Source organism: Falco cherrug, chromosome 6 (assembly GCF_023634085.1).
Source record: "Falco cherrug isolate bFalChe1 chromosome 6, bFalChe1.pri, whole genome shotgun sequence".
NCBI classification, from domain to species: domain Eukaryota; kingdom Metazoa; phylum Chordata; class Aves; order Falconiformes; family Falconidae; genus Falco; species Falco cherrug.
In genome coordinates, this window is record NC_073702.1 from 84,431,627 (window position 1) to 84,455,882 (window position 24,256).

At 37.5% G+C, this 24,256-nt stretch overlaps 1 protein-coding gene across 1 annotated transcript in view; it reads left to right on the forward strand.

The window, feature by feature from the left end:
- FMN2 (formin 2) overlaps positions 1-24,256 on the forward strand; it is a 161,034-nt gene that overhangs the window by 42,247 nt on the left and 94,531 nt on the right. Inside the window, exons 5-6 of the mRNA XM_055714844.1 lie at positions 10,878-12,571; positions 13,625-13,769. Of these exons, the coding sequence (XP_055570819.1) occupies positions 10,878-12,571; positions 13,625-13,769 (1,839 nt within the window). The remainder of the gene's footprint in view (positions 1-10,877; positions 12,572-13,624; positions 13,770-24,256) is intronic.

Sequence of the window (24,256 nt, forward strand, 5' to 3'; positions counted from 1 at the left end):
ATGAGATACAGTTTTTATGCAGAATTTTCAAATTGTAGTAATGGAGATCTGGTTTTGAGTCTTAATATTAGAACTTACTTTTCAGTTTAAATGTGCTGCATTTTTCAGATTTCTTTTTGGTTTCTTTTTAGAAAGCCTAATAAGAACTAATAGATTTTTCATGTTCTAAAACTAGCTGATCAATGAATTACTTTAAAAAAAAAAATAATGAAGTGAGGCAGTCTGAGTTGAGGCCTCAATACAGTTTAAAGAGAGATTAGTTCTTCTCCCTATATGACTACTAGCTGAACTTTGTGATTCAAGCACTGTCCTCGGATACTCTTGCTGAAACTCCTTCTAAGAAAGCATTTCTTAGGCTCTGAACGAAGGATGAGAACACAAGCTGAAAAATTAGAAATGAAGGAAGAAGTGGTTAATTAGAGCCTGGAAGACACCATAAAGAAGTCGGCCTACTCAGCCACTAGATGGCAGCTAAGTATTTTTGAATGGGCTGTGCAAGGCACTTACAAGTCATTTTCAGGAGGTCCTGCAGATACCCTACAGTGAGTGAGAATATTATTTTTTTTGTCTTTTATTTTATTTATTTTTAGTCAGAAAATGGTAGCTTTCTGGTGGTTAATAAGTTAGCCTGTAAAAAGGTATGCACACTTACTGTGTTTAATCTCACCAAGGTATAGTAATCACAGCGTCTCTTGGTCTCTCAAAGGTAATAAAGCCATGTCCTAAAAGTACTAACAGTCATCTTGAAAGATCAAATGTTTAGAAACTTCTGTTCCATCACTGTTAAGTTTAGGTTTTTTTGGTTTGTTTGTTTGTTTTTTGTTGTGGTTTTTTTTTTTTTTTAAACCAGTGAAGGAAACACATTTTATCTGGTCTACAAGACTTCTGGATGAATGTCTTTGTAGTGATAATTTAAGTGGTTTACTCCTGAATTACCATCGTTTAAATGAAGAGGTCAGTTTTCTGTTGGATATGAAACTCATTTCTTCAGCCATAATCCTGGATCTTTTCCGTTTAGTTCTGATGAGGGAAAAATTTTTAAAAAGGGAGGATAAAAGTGCATTGAACATCATTTTAAGCAAGTAATTGACATACATAGAATATAAATCCCAGGCTCCATATTTAAATAAAAATAAATAAAGGAGTATAGTATGTCAAGCCTGTGGGGCAGAAAAATAAAAGCAGTTAATTCTCAGAACAAATGTTAGTATTCTGTATTATATCCAGACTTCACAATACTTGGATTGACTTCCATTGTTTTGCTTGAAGGCAGTGCTTGCTTCTTTAAAAGGAACAATACATTGGTATAATTTTCAGTGGACTGGCAATAGCACATTTTTTCACTCTTCCTCCCTGGCCATGGTGAGGCTAAAATTTGCTTTGTTCTGATTTGTATTCTTGTTCTTAATGTCAAGATGAAGTTTTACTTATATGTTCATTTCAATTTGAAAGGCTCTTTATTCTGTTTTTCCGGTTTGGTAAGTGACACGATAGCTCTGAAATAATATAAAAATCATAGAATAATTCATGGATGAATACACATTAGGAAGTTATGCTGTTTAATCCTTTCCCTACCACCATCCTCCTCCAAGCAAGTCTAGCTTAGATGTTTAGTTGATTTTCTCGGGACTCTTTGCTCATCTCTGAGGAGGGGTATGTGGCAGTGCTAATATGTGCTTACTGCTTTGTCTAGTCAGTGGTAAAGTGCTAAGTCTCACTACATTTATGATGTGTTGTTTTGATAACAGCTTAAGGAGATGAAAATGTGTGCTCTAAAAGCACATATATTTCCTGTGTGTTCAAATACTGTGTACTTTTAGGCATTGATTACAATTCTTCAGAAACTGCTGGTCAAGTTCGAGTGATTCATCTAGTTTCACTTCTATACCACAGACTCCTATGAGAATATGACAGGGCATAATGTAAATTTTGTGTCTTGTAATCAGAATGGGCATTCCACATTTTCCATTTTGACTGCTCTTTATACTTAGACAAACCAGACAGACTTTTTTGTCATTTTAAATACAACTTCTTTGAAAACTAGCACCAACCTTAGGGTTCAGGCAACAATAATGTCTAAACAGTGTGCCTGCATATTCTAGTCAATGGAAGGTAAAGAGGTTTTATAAACATCCCCTTTCTTCTGTCATTGAGGGGAAAACAAGGAGAAAAGAGAGTAAAACTGGCAAACTCACTTATTTTAACCAAAATTACTTGGTGGTACTTAAAATCCTTGGATATAATGTGAGACATTTTCTCCTTCTTTCTCAAGAGATGAGAGTTCCCATTGTATGGGATAGGGTTTGGAGACAAAGAATTACCTCTTTTCTGTCTGCGTGAGTGTGATTCTGAGTACTATTATGTTTCTTCTCTTGCCTTTTAGAACAAACTTCTCGTAAAATTCTAGCAAAGCACTGTTACTTCTCTGTGGGAGCAGTGAATAGAAATGTGTGATAGGTATACACTTGTTCAAAATACAGTTTTAAGTTGTTTTCTATTTTTCTCCTTTACTCTTCGCTCTTTTTACTCATGAAAATAGCTACATTTAGTTAGTGTTCACTCTTATGCATTCCTGGTCAAAGTAAAATGTTTAGTAGAGCTGTACATATTAATTGTTAAAATACAATTTATTTTCTTTAATTAATTTTAAAAAATGAAAATCCTATTTCAGATGAAAATCCTGAAAGTCCTCTTCTCACAAATTTTGGTTTTAATTGAAAGTTGAAAGTTTGGTTAGTTACGTATGAAATTCCTCTTACCTTTTGGAGAGAAGTGAAAAGAAAGAGTTTTTTTTATATTCAGTGGTACGATACTGTTTTTGGATTACACAGAATATTTTAGGTAGTGTAGTATTTACCAACCTTCCAAAGTTTTCTTAAAAGAACTCCACAGAAATTGAAGAGAACAGATGAAGAAATCTTATTAAGTACAAGAAAGCAACAAGACAAAGTGTGTGTGTATAAGTTCGCATGCATGTATGTGCATATGTGTACATACACACACAGATGCATGTTCCATAAAATGTGTCTCCAAAAAATATCTGGTCATTGAAAGAAAATTATTTCTTGTGACGTTCCTAGCAGGACAGACTGATCTCATTTGCCAAGTTGGCTTAACTATCTGAGACACGCCATCCACTCAAAAGTGAGCCATGTTCTCAGCATTAGGATAACCTGTTTCTCTCAGCATTAAAGATCAAGTGTTACCTTACAGTGGTGTCGATCCTGAGAATATCCACAGGACCCTATGCACAGAATAGAGATATGAAATGCTTTTCTTAGTAAAAATGCATATTTCTAGAATTTAGAAATATTTAAAATTATTTAAAAAAAAATTGAAAGAAAAACCGACCGTAACCATGGTATATTGCTATATCTAAATGACAGCTTTACTTTTAAGTTGGGAAGAATTTCTACTCTTTGGATACAAAACAGACTAACTGGTATAACTTCTACTTATAGTCAGATCAAAAGATAGTTATCATTAGGCTGTGCATTTTAGGTTGGTATAAGTTAAAACAGTAAGATCAATTTTTTTCTTTTCTGTACTTTTAATACATATTTTTCTTTTTATTTGTTCTTTAAATAATAAGTTCAAAACTATTGATTAAAATTGGCTTTATATTCTTGAACGTTTAATTACTTTCTTTGTTTTCAATATTCTACTTTTCCTGAAGAGAAAAAATATGTTTTTCTAATGTCCTTGATACTAAAATGTTTTTACTTAGCTTCTTAAAATATAAAGCTCATACTTGATGATTTGTTTGTGATTGATTTTATTTAATGCTTTTTCACCCAAAATGGCACAGCTTTGCTTTTTAATATAGCCTTCACACTTTCAAAGAGTTAGGGAAGCTGACTGACCTCCAGCCTCCTGCCTTCAGCATATTTGTGGATGCAGTTGTGAAGGGTCTGATTCCTTTCCCCAAACTTTTTCTGTCATGAGGAGCGGGCTCGTATTTCAGGGTAGTGAAGACTATTCATCCCTTTCTACAAAGATTTATTCTTACTGCGGATATTTTTTGCTGCTTATTCCCTGCTGGAAGCCTGAAACAAAAGCAACATGTGAACCTCCCATTTTGCGGTCTGGCTGAACTCTTGGATAAAAAGGGCAAATGTGTAGAAATATCATACTCGGGACAATTGCTTATCAGAATGTGGCAAAGTTCACCTGGAAAATCATAGCTTTCTTGATTCCTTGTACTGGACGTTAAAGGTGTTCTTAATCATTCAAATTTAGATTATTAATGTTCACATTTTGGGCAATAGTTTGGCAACTGTTATTTCTAGCATGAAAACTAGTACAGTTTCTCCCTGTAAGGAACACACAACTAATGATAGATGAGGTAGTTTACACAGTGACTACTTCCCAGGCTGCCAGTCAATCTCCAGTTGAACTGAAAATCACAAAAATGTCTGGTGTGAAACAGTTCAACTCCTTTCTCTAGTATGGCGGTGTACTAATGTTCAAGGTATGCCAGGTTGTATTTTGTGTTTTAACAGACTGACATGGATGGTTGCCTTGGCCTGGGTTCACAGGAAAATCACCCAGACCTTTTCGAGTCATAATACTTTAGGACAAACGCAAGCAATAGAAGAAAGGAAGTGATTCATCACATGACAGTCATTTCAATAAAGTCTAAATATTGAGCAGAAAATAAATCCAAAACAGTTTCTATCCCAACTTTTAAGGAAATCTGTGACTCTTAAGGTACCTATTGGATTACTGGTGTAGGGGCCTAGGTTTTAGTTATCTCTTCATCTGCTGAAAGACCCAAGCGGAGCTAATTCTACTCCAGCAGTCTCTATGTGATCGACAGTAGAACACCTAAAAAGACAGCAGAAATAGGCAAAAGGTTATATGAAAATTAACCAAGTTCAAGGTTGTGGGGGTTTTTTTTTGTTTTGTTTGTGGGTTTGTTTTTTTTTATTTCCCAGGTTTTTTATGCTCAGACTCATTTACATACTTGTTTTACACTGGCTGAGTGACAGAACAGTTAAACCTGTTTCTGGGCTAAATGAAGCTATGTGGAGGGGTAAGCCTTATTTGAAATATTTCTTGTTTACTGCTGTATAGTTTCATGCTTTTCTAATAATGATATTTCATGTATGCTAGGAAAGAAACCCTCAAGATTTGAGGCCAGGGGTGTTGGATTTTAGTTGATTTCTTTGGTACTTTTAAAGTAAAGCAGGCCTAAAACTTTCTGGGCAATCAGACTGAAAAAGGCTATTTGTAATTAGCCTGTAAAACAGGCTAAAAGTAATATTATGTAAGACGACGGTAATTATACTTGACTGCTGCGTAGCTCCTAGGGTGGTCAGTGGTTCTGTGAGATTTTATTTTATCTTGTCTAGTCTGTAGTCTACAAAAATTATTTTGGAATTCCTATTGTAGCAGAACTTGGGGGTAACCTAAGGTTATATTTCAGCTTAGTTACGACTCTTACAGCTTACAGTGAGAATACTCTTTCTGTCTTTGATGTATCTCAAGTTGGGTTTTGATTCTTCTGTTTTTTACTATTTACTGAGAACTGTAAAAACTGGGATCTTATCCTTTAAAATGCACTTGGCCCAGGGATAAGGAATTCAAACTCTTAGAAAGAGAAGCTTCAAGAAACAGAATCTGAAAAACTGTTTTATTGTGATTTCCAGCTTGTACAAGTTGGTATTGATAATGCATGCATCTTTCTTCAAAGGTCTGTGCTCCCTGCTGATCCTATCTTTGCTCATTTGAACTGCAACAATTGCCTATTTCTGCATGTAATGCTTTGTGGTTTTGTTTGTTTGTATTTTGGTTTTGGTTGGGTTTTTTTTTGTTACCCATGATAGGTTATGAGAAAACTTCTTTGTTGATTAGGCATGTCCTAGCCCTTTAGTTTAAGAATAGTCCCGATGCCAGCACAGTGCTGGTGTAATCCATGTGTTGCAATGCATCACCGAGTGGGAAGTTAGCTCACGTTCACCAGACAGTTTATCACTTTTGACAGCGCAGTGCACTACACCATTTCTATCTCAGGGCCTGTTTGTTCAATGCTATCTTGGGGAGCTGTGCATCGTGTTTCCTTGTGGTTGTAGGAAGAAACGTGGACTATTGTGAACATGTATATCCTTTGTCCCCATGTGTGCACCTTAGTATACTAAAAGGTTCACAAAAAAATTTAATCTCCTCCTCTGAGGAAGAAATTAGTATCTAATACTAATTCTTCTTCAGCAGCTGTCCCTGATGCTATGGGCAAGTTTGCCAGCTTTTGACTCAACTTCTACTGGTGTCAAACTAAGATGCTGCAATGGGCTTTGAGGATTAAGTGAAATGTGAAAATTCATTAGACAGATGCTATTTTGTTTGAATGTAAATCAAGTGTCCATTGGTACTTCTCATTTGACAATTGCTGTAGCACTAAAAATGCCTGTTAGAATGTTCTGTCTACTTTTCTTAACATTGCCCTGCAGTTGCAAGAAGTAGCTTTGAAAATGAGACAGCTTTAGGAGAGAAACATGAATAGAGATCACATTTCTCTGACTGAATTAAATTCTTACTGTGGCGCTACTTTTTGCCATTCGGTGAGTGTGTGTGTGTTTAAATTTTTCACTTTGTTTAGGAAAGGGGTATTTATTAACAGAGCAGTTGGAAAGAGCATCCTTCTGAGTAACTGGTACCACCAAGTTTTGACTCGCTGGAAGACCTGAAGGGATCTTATTTTACCATCTTAATCCTCTTCACCTGTATGCTTCTATTCCCTGTGCATGCTTGCTGTCGTGTAGCAGCATAGACTGATTCATGAATTTTGATGTAAACTAAAAGGTAAAGGTTTTGGAAAAAAAAACAACCAAGAAGTATAATCCTATCATCTAAATATTAATTCCATCCAAAGAGGAAATTTCATTACACTAAGTGACAAATTACTGAAAATTATCAAACTGCTGATGCAACTTGTGGTCTTGTAATAGTATAAGTTAGTAACTTCTAAAACTAAACAATATGTCATTATTTTTCAAATAGTCCAGAATTACTTTTAAGAGCTGCCATTCTAGTTTCAGAAGAAAAAGACACATTTTGGCTGTTCATAAAGTGTATCAGTGAATGCAAGTTGAAATCATTGGACATAGAGAAATATACGATATAGACGTAGAGACACACATAGAGATGAGGGCTAATTTTCACTTGTGTGTGGTTTTTTTCTGCCTGGAAATTTAATTATAGAAGGATCTGTATGTTTCATTCACTCATCTGAGAAGCTAGGATGTCAGACTCCGTAGTGAAGGCAGCTGCAGTCTGAGCTTTTACATGCTTAAAGATCCTGGGCATGTTCTATCTATACAGATCAGCTTTGTGCTGGACATCTGATGTGCACATGTGGAAAACATGACAAGATTGGAATGAACTGGATGTAATGTACAGGCTTTTGGTACACATGCAGGTCCAAGTGCACAACCTATACCCAGTAAAGCCAGTATTCCCTGATCAGGTGGCTACTGTACACACACAAGCCTATCGGTGCAACACAAGCACAGTCAGGCCAGCAGTCCCAGGCTGAGCATCCAACTAATTGCGCATGGAACATGTACAACCTGTTTGAGAAACACTCAAGTCACCTGGATAAAGCAAGGCTGAAGCTTCCACCTTTCTTTCTTTCTTTACAGAAAGAAGACTGTTCCACAGTACCTGGGTCCTGGGTAAGAACTCTAGGCAAGACAGAGTTCCCTCATATCTCTTTTAAACCCTGTAGGTTTCTGCTGTGGAATTGTCCTCTGGATTAGAAATGAAACTTCTTTTCATTATATGTGGGTTTTTTACCTGGGTCTTCTGGTTCTTGTCAACAGCTTTAGAGCATCTTTTACGTGCATGAAAAAATAAGTCTTCCTTTGCTTATTCTTCTGAGAAAACTGCCCAATTTTCATTTCTGATTGGTCATATATATTTTAGATTTCCTTCCTTGTTGAGGATAGTAGAAACATACTGTGGCTCATGTTTGGTTGATGCAGTCCTTTCTGATCTAGAGGAAAACTTTAAACTTCTTGTTAGGGGAAAGGCAGAAATCTAATTAAACTAGCTTGAGGGCATCATAAAAGTCAAAACTAAAAATACCTCTATTTATCGAAAATAATTACTGAAACATGTAAATATTTGAGGGCTTTGTTTTGGCATGTTGATTGTTTTGTTTTTTTTTTAACCAAGTAAATTTAAAGTATGTAATTTCCACTGGATAAATACCTCTTCATTCACACCAAGTCTTGTTTGTTCGTAATATGCTGTTTCTGTGAAAACCTGGATATGTTGTTGATTGATTGTCAAGGACAGCAAAAAAAAAAAAACGTTTCTTAGGGCATGGGGTAAAAATTCCCTTTAATTCATCAATACGTTTTTGTTTCTTGTCTGAATTGCTCAATCATCTCACTTGATTGCCCATTTTTTTAAAACTCTAAAAAATACTTCTTTTGAAAGAAATGTTATGGTCTGCAGGGTAAATGCTCTTGTAAAACAGTGAATTCTTTTTTTTTTTTTCCCTGTGTTTGTACTTCAGGTAGAATTTCAGGATTCGAGGATTGCATCTTTTTCGTGGGAAAAGTTTAATCCAATCTCCTGAGTAAATGAGTTTTTTAAAACAATGAACTGTTCTGAGATCAGCCATCATTAAGGCAAATCTCTTCAGAACCATTTAATATTGTGTCTAATCCTGTTGACTTCAGTTTGTCAATGAATTTTCCAAATCAGATAGAATGGGGAAGCTGTATCTGTCATAAAACCCTTAGTGGAGTGTTCTTACAGTGTAAAATGGGAGCTTAGGAGAGTTACAGTCTGGGGAAACTGGATTTGTTCTCAAATAACTGGAAACTGGTGTGTGGCCTTTATTAATCCTCAGAACACATTTCCTTTGATAATGTTGCCTTTTGAAGAATTGACAGGCCTTATTGTATTTGCAGGTGACTGGTAGGGGGATAAGGGCAGAGGAAATAAAGAATTGTCTCCTTCTTCTTTATAATGAAGTTCTTCAGCAAAACTGTTGCTAGTACAAAGTATTGGGTTATTAAAGGAAATAGTATATTGAAGCACCATGAGTAGTTTAATGGAAATGTCCTTTTCCTCCTTTTTTCCTTGTTATAACACTGTTAATATGTCTGCTATGTTCATTCCTTCTTTATTCATTGAAGAACTTTTTCTTTGTTCCTTTCTCTGTTTCACATTTGTTTTTAAATTTGGTAAGGAGACCTAGTTTTATCCATAACTTCTGGTTCAAACCACTATTCTAGAAATTTCAAACAGTGTAGAGGATTGTAAGTTTTTTATAAAGGTGCTTCAAAATCAAGCTATTTGGTTTAAATGTAATAGTTACTGTTTTATTTCTGGGATTGCTTTGGGACAGCTGGGAAACTCTAAGATAAACACAAACCTGAAATTTTATGTTTGAAAATCGATTCTGTGCAGAAACAATTTTTTATGTATTAATGAACATATATTCTATTAGTAGTCCCCAGCTGGAAGTTACAACTTCATTTTCCAGAAAGAAAAATGACTTTTAAATGTTTCATGTGTCAAAGGATGAGATTTAAAACATCACCTTCCTGAAACAAATCAAGGCAATTAGTATATCAGGTATTGTATGTTTATTTGTAGGCTTCTTTACAAGACCTATAAAATCTGAATGTTTGAAAGATTTCCTATGAAGTAAGCCTACAGCCTCATCCATGAAACTTATGATCTTATAAAAGGGAACAAAAAGGCACTAAATAACTGTTTTGCTGTAAGCACTTGAGAAACCTGTTGGATGACAAACTTAATTTTAATTAAATGCTTGAAGTGCTGACCAATACTCCAAATTTAAAGAGGAAAAAAAAGAGTACTAAAAATAAATGCATGAAGCTAGAAAGTAATAAGTTCTTTATTAAAATATTTTGTGTTGTCAAGTCATGTCTGTTCTATCTCTGTTTAACTTTCCTGAATAAGCACAAATGGCTATTTCTGGACTAGGTTGCTTCTTTTAGTACTTTTTGATAAAAGCACACATCCATTAAATTTAGTACAGTTTGTTACTGGCATTTATTTTAAAATGTAGGAATTACTGTGCCATTTAAAGTTAACGATTCTTCTACTCAGTCTACAGCAGGATCAGATGCTTCAGAGAAAGATCTAAATAATGTGGAAACTGTCAAATGCGGAGTAACCATCCCAGACAGGAAGCTTTTTGAATGTTGCTCACAGTCTGTCCCTTGGCAGAGGAGCTACAAATTCTGGGTGGGAGGAACATTCTCCCTTAGTTTTGTCGTCTTTTCCTTCCCGAGCATGCTGGATGGAGAAAGGCATAATTACTCTGTTTGGAGATTAACTGTTTTCGCGAAATTAACATTTGTTATATTCCACATTCCTAATCCGTATTGTATCATTAAGGTGTATATTGAAACCCAGCTGTCAGTAGTATGTTGAGTCTGTTTGAAGATGTTTCAAATCCCTTTGAAGAAACGCTAAATATATTTTCAGTTAACAGAAATAATGCAGTGCCCTTCCCACCGCCATGCCTGCATATCCATGTGTACACAAACGCTTGCAGTACTTGCGTTCAGTGGTTGGTTGTTTCCTTGGTCCAGATCTGTGGAGGGAGGGAGGAGCTGCTGCTGCTATTTGGTTTTGTCACATATAATCGCAGTCTAAAACATACTCGTACTGATGAAGGTAGTTTCATACTGAAGCAAGTTATTTTCCTAAGCTATGTTCTTCCACTGTAAGATGCAGCTAGCTAAACTGATACCTCTCTTTTTAACAGCTTGTCATAACTGGCTTATTTCTCAACCTCTGGAATACCAATACTCTTGATCTAAATTCAAAATTTTTATATAGTGAAGAATGTTAACTGCTTCGTGCTTATTATTTATTTTCTTTCAAAGGATGATTTGAAGGTGAAATCTGAGGAGCGTGCCAGTGTCATCCAACAACTTGAACAAACTATTGAGGATCTGAGGACCAAAATTGCAGAACTAGAGAAGCAGTTCCCTGGTGCAGAGGTACAGACTGCTGGGAGGGAGCAGGAAAATAAGCACACGCACACAGTCTGCAGGGAACTCAGCAGTGTGACTCTTCAAACGAATGAAGAAGAGACAGCACCCAGGACTGTGTCACAAGCAAGAGCTGTACAAACATCACCAACGGAGGATTATTTAACACACACAATGCCTTCAGCCAATGCACTGCCACAGCCACCCCCACCACCGCATTTAGAAGGGGGCAAAAGTGAAGGGCCAACTCAGAAATTGCCAGCTCTAGAACTACAACCCACGTTTTGTTCTGAAATATCCTTAATTCTGTCACCGAAGCTAATCTCAGTGCCACTGGATGCAAGCCAATCAGTGCAGAGTACGCAGCAGTCACCTCTTCCAGGACCCAAAGTTAATTTGTCCCTTGCATTTGAAGGAGAGACTGAAATGCCAGCTTCCCACCAGCCTCTAAGTACTGTAGATGTGACTTCTAGTGAACATCCCCCTTCTTTGCCCCCGGAGCCCACATGTAGCATTCCCCCATCACTGCCAGCCACTGAACCAGCTGCTCCCCTGTCTGGAGCACAGGGCCCTTCCCTTGCCACTCCCATGGCCATGGCAGGAGTAGCACCTCCACCACCCCCGCCTGGCTCAGGACTCCCTCCTTCTGCTGGCTCAGCAGTGCCACACCTGGACCACTCCTTGCCAGGCATCATGATGCCACCACCACCCCCTGCTCCACCTCTGCCAAGTGGGGAGACACCGATGCTGCCTCCAGCCTCTCCTCTCCTATGTGCTGGAGCCCCACTGCCACCTCTACCACCACCTTTGCCTGAAGCAGGAGTCCCACCCCTTCTGCCCAGTTGGGGCATCCCACCTCCCCCTCCACCACCACCACCACCTTTACCTGGGGCCAGTGTCCCTCCCCCACCTCCTCCTTTGCCTGGCCTGGGAATGCCACCCCCATCTCCAGCACCACCTCTGCCGGGAGCAGGACTGCAACCACCTCAACCGCTTCTGCCAGGAGGGGGTATCGTGCCCCCCCCTCCACCACCTTTGCCTGGTGCAGGTGTCCCCCCTCCCCCTCCCCCACCTCCCCCTCCACCGCCTTTGCCTGGTGCAGGTGTCCCCCCTCCACCTCCTCCACCACCCTTGCCTGGTGCAGGTGTCCCCCCTCCACCTCCTCCACCACCCTTGCCTGGTGCAGGTGTCCCCCCTCCACCTCCTCCACCACCCTTGCCTGGTGCAGGTGTCCCCCCTCCACCTCCTCCACCACCCTTGCCTGGTGCAGGTGTCCCCCCTCCACCTCCTCCACCACCTTTGCCTGGTGCAGGTGTCCCTCCACCACCTCCTCCTTTGCCTGGGTTGGGGATGCCAACTCCAGCCCCACCACCTTTGCCTGGAGAAGCACCACCCCTTCCAGCACCAGCCCAAGGCAGCACCTACCCAGCAGTCCCACAGGGCTGTGGGTTTCTTCCTCCTCCCTTACCATCTGGTTTATTTGCAATGGGGATGAATCAGGAGAAGGGGAGCAGGAAACATGTGATAGAGCCTTCTCGGCCAATGAAGCCTCTTTACTGGACAAGAATTCAGCTCCACAGTAAAAGGTAAGTTGTAGAGTTGTGTAGATAGTGGTGCTTTCACTTTACAACTGTCTTGATAGTGTTGTAAGTTACGAGCAAAAGTATTTGCTACTAGGCAGGTCTTTCAGAGAACCTCAGTGCAAGCAGGATTTTATTTGTAGCTGGATATCTAAATGGGATGCCCATTTTCTTTAAAGCGCACAAATTCTGAGTAATGCTGTTTGCACATGACAGCATATGACAGGGTAGTGTTTGCAGCTGGCTTTTGGGGTTACAGACCAGAGCCGATACGACTATATGCTAACAAGTGTTCTGTGAGATGGTTTTTAAAATGTTGTATTTGTGCTTCCCCTCAACTTTCAAGATAGCATTGGTCTCTCTCTGGAGCAGCTTGTGAGTTTTAGTAGTGTCTTCCCTCTAGATAGATGTATGCCGAATGCATTTTATCCTCTTTCCTTTCTCTAGTGACCTAGAAATCCTTTTATTTCACCTTATACACTCAGCAGGCAGATTCAAACTGCAGTTTATTTGCATGGTAGCATAAAGCTATTCTGGTAGCCCTTCCTTTGATATGACTTTGATACACTTGTGTTTGGTTGTTTATGGTTTTTGTTTGTTTGTGAATTATCATTCTTGGTCCTTACAAGAAGTTTCCTTATTAATCTTTTCTTTATGTCTCTGAGTACTGATTGTAAAACTCTTCTACTGTTATTTAATGATGAATTTCTTCTTTCTTTTCAAGTGCTTGCCACTGTCACACAGGTGGTCTGCTGATAACTGTCTATTTCTACTTCTCTTTCTGTCCATGTCTGTATGTTTTATAACCTGTATACAGCCTGTTTATATTCCTGTGTATGTAAAGTGGGTAAATATAAATTAGCCTGAGAATTCTCGTGCATGAACAAAGAAGCAAACAAAGAAGTATGGGGGAGAATCAACAGTATACCTTACCAAAATGCTGCTAGTAGAAGTTAGGCAACAACTTTTGAATCGCTACTATTTTATTTTCTACATTCCTCCATTTATGACCTTATTTAGTTTGACGTTGCCCTACATAGGTCTTTTGCTTAACTTTAGAGATTCTAGTGCTTCACTTGTGTGGGAAAAAATTGAAGAGCCTTCCATAGATTATCATGAGTTTGAAGAACTGTTTTCTAAAACAGCTGTTAAAGAGAGGAAGAAACCCATTTCGGACACCATTACAAAAACAAAGACTAAACAAGTGAGTACCCATTTAATTTCAGATCTTTTCTAGGCTGGTTTTTACATAAAAGGCAGATTTTTGCATGCAGCGGAAATAAATTTTGCCTGGTGTGAAATTGTTACCATATATATATACACATATATGTTCTATGTAGAAATATAATGAAAAAACAGAATGTAGGATGGGGTTCAAAACTGTGCGTGTTAAAGACTAAAGATCTCCTTTTTATAAATTATTCTTCAAGTATTTCCTTAAAAATATATTAACTTTATCCACTTTAAAATTAACAAAAATAAACCTAAAATAATTAGGTGCTTATATGATGCTTTGAAATTGACTGCACATGTGCAATTAGTAGAATATAAATTATTCTGATTAATTTTATAAGTTAAATAATGAGTTTTATATGAATTACCATGATTTCAGAGACAAATTATGTTTAATGATATAAGTACTAATGTTATACCAATCATAACAGTTCTAAGTTTGTGTTGTGTAGAATATGAAGTTTACGCATACAATAAATGACAAGCACAGTTGGGAAAATTCAACATTAATCAGTCTGGTTTCTTAAAATGGAACTGTGTACAATAAAATAAAAATAAGAAGCATATTTTAAATATAGAAATTTAAGCCCTTGGTAAAAGAGTAGAATCTGAATGTTTAAATTACTAGAGAGCTGTAATCTTGGTATCTGTGTGAAAATTGAATTGTGGAGGTATTATAACTAATTTGCAATAAGACTTTCAGGCTATGGAGGAGAATGTTATGTAGAATGCTTAACAGCAGTTACAATTCTTGTTTTATCTCATCTTTACATTCTGGTACTTAATTCAAGACTAGGCTATTCTTTCCATCATCGTTTAACATACAGGGTAAAGCTGTACAAGATCTGTTTTCCACATTGTATATACAGTAGGGCTCTTAAAAATCTCCATGCTATAGATCTTACGTTTGAATAGGACCTCTCCACCTTGTAGTTTGGGAGAACTTGCCCCCACACTTTGGTCAGGAATACAAATGTGCAGGTGCTCTTTACTGTGCTGGTGACCTGCTGCAGGCAACAGAATTGGTAGTGAAGTTATGACAATTATCCCAAGGTGCTGGATAAAAGCTTTATCTGGACAGAAGGGAAGGATAGTGCAGCCACGCTGTGTGGCTGTTCCCCATGTACCTGCGTGCTGCACTAGGCTGTATGTGGGATGGGAGGAAAAGTGATGGTGCTGCTCCTGCCACGTTGTCCTGCAATAAATACCCAAAGCGCAAGATCTCTGATTTTCTTCCCTGATTCCAGAAAAAGCCCCTTTTAATGGGTATTCTTAGCTAAAGTAGTCTGGTAGCTCTTTAAGGGGGGGCGGGGGGAAGGAAAGAGTGCAAGTGTATACCTAGTGCTTTGCCTACGAACTGTCAGTCCCTTCACATTTCATGAGGTTTGAGGATACAAATCTCTAAATAGCAAAAATGGCAACTGTTTAATTCTGTAACATAAACAGTGGTTAAAGAGAGACAGTGATTAGGAATAAACATTGCATGTGGATTTTAATGTTGAGTATTTATTTTTCTTGCAATGTCAAAAATCTAGATATGTTCTCAATAAATAAAGAAAATGTAGATAAAATTAAATGGAAATGACTAATTGTTCTTAGCTACTTTGAAAAGAGCAAGTTGTTTATGACACACATTTCGACACAGAAGTTTAAGGCAGTCTGAGTAGGTGCCGTCATCTAGAATGAGCATTCCTGTGGGCGACCTAAATTGACAGAAGAGAATCCCCTGTGTGTTTCTTTTCCTTTGGTGATCAAACAAATGTATTGCTTTCCAAAAGAGAGAGAAATTGCCTAATGGATTTGTTGAACTGTAGTATCTGGGGGAACAAGATCAACAATTGAAATTGCCTAAAGTCTGATTTGTTGAACTGTAGTATCTGGGGGAACAAGATCAACCAAACAGATAATTACGGGCTTTCATTAGACTGCAATTAGAGCTATCATTTATTGCAGATGTCAAAGTTAAATGTTCGTGTTTGCAAATCCAGTTTAGGTTTTTCTTAGTATTGACACGAGACAACTGAAGTAGAACAGCTTTGCAAATATATTCTACGTATGCCCTCTCAGTGGTTTGGAATGCAGGCCTTCATTTTTGAAATTCTCTTTATTTGTACCGCAGTAAACACTTCGATAATGAAGTCCATCCATGTTTAGCAGAAGAAACAGTTATTTGGGGAAAGCATGGCTGTAATTCCACAAGTATGTTTTTATAGGAAACACCAAGTGCTGTTTAAGTGGTTACTGACTTACATGGCTTCTATGATAGTTACGGGTGTTGTAAAGATCTTACAAATGGTGTTTCTGTAGTGATTTTTACAGGGATGTGTTATGCAAAGCAGATGTGTTCTGTCACCTGTTGAGCTACGGAGAAGCATTGTACAGAACAGAACCAGGATCCACAAAGCTCACGCTGCTGCTTTCCAGAAACGCTCTAGTCTGGCAATTGGTTTTCCTCCTTGCATTGATGTGCGGGTGTGCTGAATGGATGTATTGCTTAGGTAGATTGGATGTAAAATACTAGCTACACTGGAAATAGTAGTCAGGAAAAAATGCACAGATACCTTTCAAATGCATAAAGTATTTGGTACGCTACATAAATATCTGATTTTAATAAAGAAATGTTTTTATTTTAAGCTGAAATAAAAATGCATTTACAGAGGAGGCCACGTGGCAGAGCGAGGGGCGGCGGGGGGGAAATACTAGCTAATCTGAAGAAAGATTTGATGGTTTGGGCATGTTTTAGTAGGTGAAAGTTTCATTATTTTGGAGTAGGCTGCTGTTCTGCAGACAGAGGTATTTATGCTGTATGTCAGAGCATGTTTGCATATGTTTGCTTGTGTATGTATATACATATGCATGATATACTTATTTCTATAACAGTGACCCCTTTTAAAGTGGTAAACTATCTGTGCTGGTTTGGGTTTTTTGAGTTAACAACTGAGCTAATTTCACCTTACCTAAGTATTGGTTCCAATTGTTTTTTCCTTGGCATGATCATCTGCAAATAACCTAATACAATATAAATAAATAACATTATAAAAAATCAATATTACACCTAGCACTGAATGAAGGCTGTATTAAAATCCATCCAAGAACTTTAAAGAAAGAGCAAAAATGAAGTGTTAATATTTATTTGTGATTTTATTCTTACTGTCTCTCATTTGGTGCTATGGGAAAAGCTGTGATTTATTTTGCTCTGTTAAAATGTATATGTCAAATTCTCAGCTGCTGTAAATGTGTGCAGGCTCACTCAATGCGAATGCCTACTAAATCTTCAAAGAAAGTCCTTTATGGGCTGTATTATAGGTGGGGCTGCCATTGCTACCTATTAACGTGGTCTGGCTTTCATTATAGGTCCCTGTTGCTATAACTTTGCCAAAATTTAGCTCTTTAGGCAGCAAGTTTTGATGGGTTGGGTTTCCCCCCCACACACACACATTGGGTGTCTCCTTCATTTTGCCAGTGTTAAGAAGAAAACAAAGTCTGTTTTTTCTCATTTCCATGTAGTTTCATAGACTTGATATATGCAAAAAATGTATCAGATACATGTTTTGTTAGTTGTAGAAAGGATTTCTTAAATTTGCCACTCTACAGGCTATATCTCAGTTCCTTTTGCTCAAGAGACTTCAGGTATAATTCTGAAGATTTTTTCCTAACCTTGTACTGGCAGGTTGGAAAACAGGGGCCAAGAGGAGAGAGGAAAGGAAGATTAAGATGATTAACTGGGGAGGGAGTTGAAGAACTGAAGAGATCTGACAGGTGGAAATATAGAGTATGATAGGTTTGACTCTGTGTTACCTCTTACTCTGTTTAATTTCTCTCAGAAACTTGTTGTGAGCCTGGGGTATTCTTGACCTGGATGTTCCTTTTGGCAAATAGTGGATCTTATCAAACCTGTGGTGTTTAACTCAAAGGGTAAAAACTTGCTCTTGGAGTGTCTTGTTCAGCCATGCCATGCAGTTAGAACACTAATTTTGGTTACATAGTAATTTTCTTAGGGCCCTTTCCATAGCTAGCATGGACTGTATGGAATGAGCACAGTTCATAATGATTATGTAGGAAATTAGGCTGTAACCTGAGTAAAAAATGTTTTTGCCCATTGTTGCAGCACTTAAAAACCATGTAATTATTGAAGCAGGAGGAAAAAGGATAGCCTCATGACTCCGAGGTCACATACATACTCAAGAATAATGGCAAATGTACTTACATTCAAAATGTACTTACATGGCAAACATCGGCCAGTGTGCACTGGATGGGTTCAGTGGGCAAATGGTACATAATGAGAAAATCTTGATGTCACTGCCAGCATAATAAATATAAAGAAGGGGCTGAGCTGACTTGCATAGATTGCTTCCCTAACTCTTGAACAGTCATCGTAGAAGCTTTACTGATAAACCTCTAACCGTATTTTTGGAAAATAATATACACGTAACTGCAATGAACTTTTCAAGAGTGGACCATGTGTTTATAATATATCATGTAAATGAAATAAAAATGTTGAAGATATTCTCATATGGAAAGTCCGCTATTACTCTATTGACATTAAAATCTTAATCTCCTCCTTCCAACCCAGAAAATAAATAATAGGTTACTAAAGTTTCATTCTTTTTCAAAAGCCTTAGATGCAAACAAGATGTATCAGTAAAGCTGTTTAGCTAATGTTTTCAGCTTTTTTGAATTTTTAAGTTGAATATAAAGAATCTGTGGTAATTGAGTAGCCCTAGAATAAAATGCCATATAAAATAAGTATTGGTAAATAAGGTAAATGCCATATTTAGTTAACAGATGAAATTATTCATGTTTATTCATGAACAAGGAATGACATAAAGGGAAAAATAATTTTCTGAAACAGAGGGTTTATAGCCTTTGCAAACAGTGGAGGCACTGTCCTAAGAAGCTTTCTGTATCCACACTTACTGATCTATTAATTACCTGTGTCAATGGCACAGACATTCACTGCCATTTTATGTACTCTCCAGAGATACAGTTGGGGTTCTGCTACCCCCACAAACAGGAATTTTAGAGGACTTGATCGATTCATCCTTGTTATTTATACAAGCAAATAATCAATGATGTCATGAAGTTATTTATGAAATTTAAATGTCTCATTTATTTGGCTTGTAAGAATAATTTCTTTTATGAGATGCTGTATGAATGTGATCTCTGTTTCTACCTCTCATTCTCTTCTTTATATGGCTTATTGCACGTTTTGTTGTTATATTATTTGTTTCATAACTGTATCTACAAAGTTCACGTGGTTGCAAGCACAGTTTTACCTGACTGCATCTACAGATCAAATATCTCTACCTGTTAAAGGCTTCCCAGGTTGATGTCCTCTATTAACCACATGCATTTCTCATTCTTTTTTCCTTCCTACTTGTTTTTCTTTGGATCATATATTTGCAAGTTTAAAAATGAAGATGTGCGCTTCGCGTCTGACAATCTTGTGAACTCGTCATGTAAAAGCTCTGTGGCTTTCTGTATTTTGTCTGTGTATCCTTCCCAGCACTGAAAGGTTCTGCTGATGTAATGACCTGTTTTAGATGCTGCTTCTGCTTACAGATTCTGTATGGGCAAGAAAGGTTATATTCGTTTCTTAACCAGAGGAACTGTGTAGAGTATCTGACAGTGGCCCTGTTGTGTTTGTGATCTGGAAGACCTCTGCAGGGGAAGATCTTACTGAAAGTTTGTTCAAATAAAGAGAAAAAGAGGCTTTGGGTTGGACTGAGCAAGCTGCAGCTGTTCTGTGAGATTAAAAGCTGTATATCTAAAAAGCACAACTCATATCTTGAATTTCAGCAGAAAGATAGCTGCCACCCTGGGCAGTGTATGATTCTTGCTGTACCTGATACTGTCAAGTAGAGGCATCTTAGTTACAGCTGTCTTTCCAGGGAGGTTGTCCACCTCACATTCCATAGCCAGTAGCTCTACACCTTTCAGATACTTTCTTCTCCATCTCCCCGCAGTGCTTCTGACTCTCAGTGCAGTGGATATTGTAATATTGGGTGACATCAAGGGAAGAAGAATAATACGAAGATAGCAATGCACATTTCTTCTCTTATCTTTCTGTCCACATTGATATTGCCAAGGAGACAAAAACCAATGCTTTATAGTATGATAATTTTTAAATCTCATCAAGAAAATTCAAATTGCTTCAGAATTAAATGTGCATATGGAATGAATATCTTGCACCCTGAAATTAAGAGTTTAGTACAGTGGCCATGATTTAGTTAAAAAAAAAAATCACTGTTCACCTTAAGTGTGAATATACTTGTCTGTATGACTATGGGATCCTAGCTGACTTAATTAAACAGATTTTTACGATAAGGATGAAAATCAAGGTTTTAGAGATTAAGGGGTTTTTTTTAAATTATTATTTGTAAAGAAGTACTGATATCACAGATTTTTACTTCTGGCTATATTTCGTTACTTAGTGGTGAATTTTCTAAAAGCAGCAAGAACAAAAAAAAATTGTTATATATATTTGGAGTAGGTAGAGTGAACAATGTCACACTTTTGACTGTAACCATAAGTCCCCCTTTAAAAGTGGGAACACTGAAGCTTTCACAGCATGGGGTTTTGTTTATTTTTTTCTTGTTGATATCTCCTGCTAGATATCATAGTGGGTACTTACATCTCTTTGGGATATATTTTTTTATTATTTTTTTTTTAGTTTGGGGGAGGGTGTGTTGCATTCTTCAACCTTTCCTACACCCCACCCCACCACCCCTTTCTTTCATGTCTCTCTACCTGATTTGATGTGTTAACTTTTTATAAAATAATTAAGACTGTTAATTTCAAATGTGTTTGGGCATGCAGTATGTTTTGCACGAGTTTGCAAAACATGTGTGTAATTGCATGCCTAATTTGACTACACTGTGACAAGGTTGTTCATAGCAGTTGGGTTGATCACCTGCAAAAGCCGCCTGCTGAGTGCATTGTCTGCATCACAGACCGGAGTTTCTAAGGAAGTTTTAGCGTTTGGAGGTGTATTTTCTTTTAAAGAGTTTATACTGTAACATCTGAACATGCGTTTCCATTACTAACCCACAGAGACATTTTGAGTTATAAATATAAGATCTAATAACATAGAAACTAAACTTTAGGTACCCTGGTCCTTTAGCTGATGAAAGAAGGAATAACTATAATTGTGGTATGTAATAATGAGCTAAACTCTAAAGAGGAGATTTAGGTATGGAAAACTAAACCCCTTGTGATCTATTTCTAAACAAAAGATTTAAAACTTTTCTATTTAACTCCAACCCCTACTTGAGTCCTTAACATTAGAATATTGTTAAGGGACATTTTACTATTTTCAGCCTTCTGTTGAGGAACATGATGCTTATCTAACTTACTACTGTGTATCTGAAACAGAGCAAGCTAAGTATTTTTTCATTTAATGTCATAAGTGAGGGATATTAACTGGGGTATCAATCTCTTAGTAAAAGATTACTTCTACAGTAACAGTTTTATGATATTCATTTCAAACAAAAGTTATTTAGTGATAAAACTGCATAAAAGGACATGAACCATTTCTTAGATGTATCGTTAAAAGCTTTATTTATGAAAGTACAGGAGAGTAATAGATAAAATGAATGAAAAGTAAATATTACATTTAATCTTTACCCTCAAGCATAAATTTACAGCATCCACGAACTGGCAGACACGGTTGCTTGGCTGTCTTAATTTGCATAACATGTCAACAACTTGCATCTGGGAGTACAGTAAAAAGAGTATTTTGAAACTTAGCTGTCTCCTTACAGATTATGAGACTCCTCAGCATGGAAAGTAACCAGTTAGTTTGCAGAGAGGATTCCAGGTTTCATTAGGGTAGGAGACAAAGAGGTGCTCAAAGTATACACTTCATGATGGATATTCTGTGGTAAAAGTTGAGTTCAGTTAATTCGCTGTGTGCCATCAGCATGGATATGCCCTTAGGACAGCCCGGACCAGGTGTTGGTTGGGAGGGTTTGGGTCTCTTTTTGTAAGTATTATATAGGAAAGTTTGATCTCCTACTGTACCAAAATGACCTTGCTGCTTGAAGTAGTCCCTGTTTCCATTCTCATAATTGACTTGGGGCTAGTAATGGTACTTCTGGATTTACCTTTAAAAAAAACCCAGAACAAACCAGACACCATCCCCACCCCACCCCTCCCACCCCTCCTTCCTCATAAAAGCATAATATTATTCTGTTGTATCTGAATATACATGTGAAAGATATGATATGGGTCCAGTTCTGTGATTGACAGCTTTATGTTTGGAATACATTTGAATTCACAGAAAAGATCTGTTGTCACAATGCCCAGCAAGAAGGTGACTGCTTTACTGCCCTGATTCGGTCTCTTAACATCTTGCTTGGAACTTTGGGGTTTCTGCATCCTCTGTGATGGTTAGAAGCTATAGGCCCTTGTACAGTGGAGTTTCTTGCATGTGCCCTTTTCCTAACGTACAGTAGTTTTTCTTAACCAGTGAAATCCTTGCAATAATTTCCCTTAGTGCTGGTGGTCAAACCAGAACCAGAAAGCAAGAATCATTGCAAAATTCTATGCATTAACTACATATTATTCTGGGGAAAGGGAATCTTCCTATTTTTGCTTCAGGATGCTCATCAGACATGTGTCTCACATTACCTTTCACTAAATAGCTCTTTGTTTTTGCTTGTGTTAAACAGTCAGGAACAAATTTGGCATGTAGTTTGTTTACTGCTTAACAACGAGGACCACTCAACAATTAGAAAGTTTGTCCTAGACTTCAGGCTGCAGATAATATCTCTAGCTTCCTTTTTATTTAATAAAAAAAAAAAAAAAAAGTTTGAAGCAGAGTTCCAGAATCCAGACTAAAAAGGAGCTGTGTATTGTGTCTGAGGCTTTAGACCTTGTAGAGATTGGATTTATCAAGCTTTTGTTGTTCCGCCTTTAAATGGCGTCACTCGTCTGTAGCCTGTAGGCCCAGACTATGCAGCTGATTTATTGTATTGTTTTATTTTTAAAAGTGGGAATTGCTTTAGGCTTTTATGCTAATATTCATGCTTTCTGAATTAGTGCTGTATTGTATTGTTACAGCTATTCTGTTGGAGGAAACTATAGTATTCATGCAATTGACTGAAATGGGTATGAAATGCATAATAGAGATTAGTATAAAAGTTGACAGAAAACTTACATTTTAAATAAAGCCAGAAAAAACTGGTAGCTAGTACATAAAAGTGCTTTATCTGTTGTTGTTCTGCACCTATTCACCTGACAGCCATGCTCTTTGGCACTCTTTCGATATCATGGTTCAGAACTTTGGCACCAAAGACAACCTATTCTTTATTGAAGACTGTTTTCCCTGCACCCTCCCCTCACACCCCCTACCCCCCCTCAATCATTGGCAAAATGCGGCACTCAGTAAATAGTTATTCTCCTGTCCATCAGCTTACTTTCAGAAAAAAACCAACAACTTATTTTTCCTGCTTTTAAGTCAGATTTCTTTTAGAGCACAGGACTTGAAGGGATTTACTAGGCCATTAAATCTGGTCCTATCACATTGATGGGAACTATGCCTCCTAAGAAATTGTGTTCTAGCCTGCATCATAGCAATGTAGTTAATATATTTGGTTCTTTTTTCTCTAGTGTTCGTCCCCTTGCTGTGTTTGTAGACCTAAACTCAGTAGATCTTTGAACTTTTAGATTGCTGATAGGTGGTAGAAAGAGCGATTTCACAATTTGAAGCCAATATAGTAGTAAATGGGTACTGACACTATTAGAAGTGGGAGATCACTAGCAACAGGCTCCACATCATCCTTGCTCTTTGAGCCTCCAAGAAAGAACAGCGTGGTTTGGCTTCCTTTGGAAATGTCAAGTTGTGAACCCTTCCCTGGGTACACCTGAATACAGTTGGAACATTGTTTTGGGGAAGACCATTAAACCAAGATCTTTTACTCTCAGTTTTCTTCTTTTGTTTTGTTTTACTCCTGGCCAACATATCAGCCTGCACCAATGCCATTTCTACTTCATATTTGAAGAATATGAGTGACAAGAAACATACATATTTAGTCCAGATGAGCTCTTGCCACTTTGTGTGACTGTTATTTCCTTATAGAATTCTTGGAACAGGTTTGCATTCATTTCTTAATTCACAATTTTTGTTAGCTTTGGGCAAGTTTTCTCGTTCAAAATACAGGCAACAAAGGACTCCCTCTATATGCCGATGACAGCAACAAGCTTAAATTATTATATTATTATGAGATGTTTCAGACTTGAGCAAAAGCAATAATGATGGGAGCTGGAATCAGTCGTTTCCCCAGCATCTTCCATACTAAATTCCTTCTTGTCAGCTTTAAGAATTTTTTGAATTTTTATGTAATGCACCACATTGTTTCTTCACATTGCTCTGTCTTTTCTGGAAATAAGCCTTGGTAGTTGATGAATTTCTGTTCTTTTTGAAATTTTGTATCCATTTTGTTTTTCTCTTAGAAT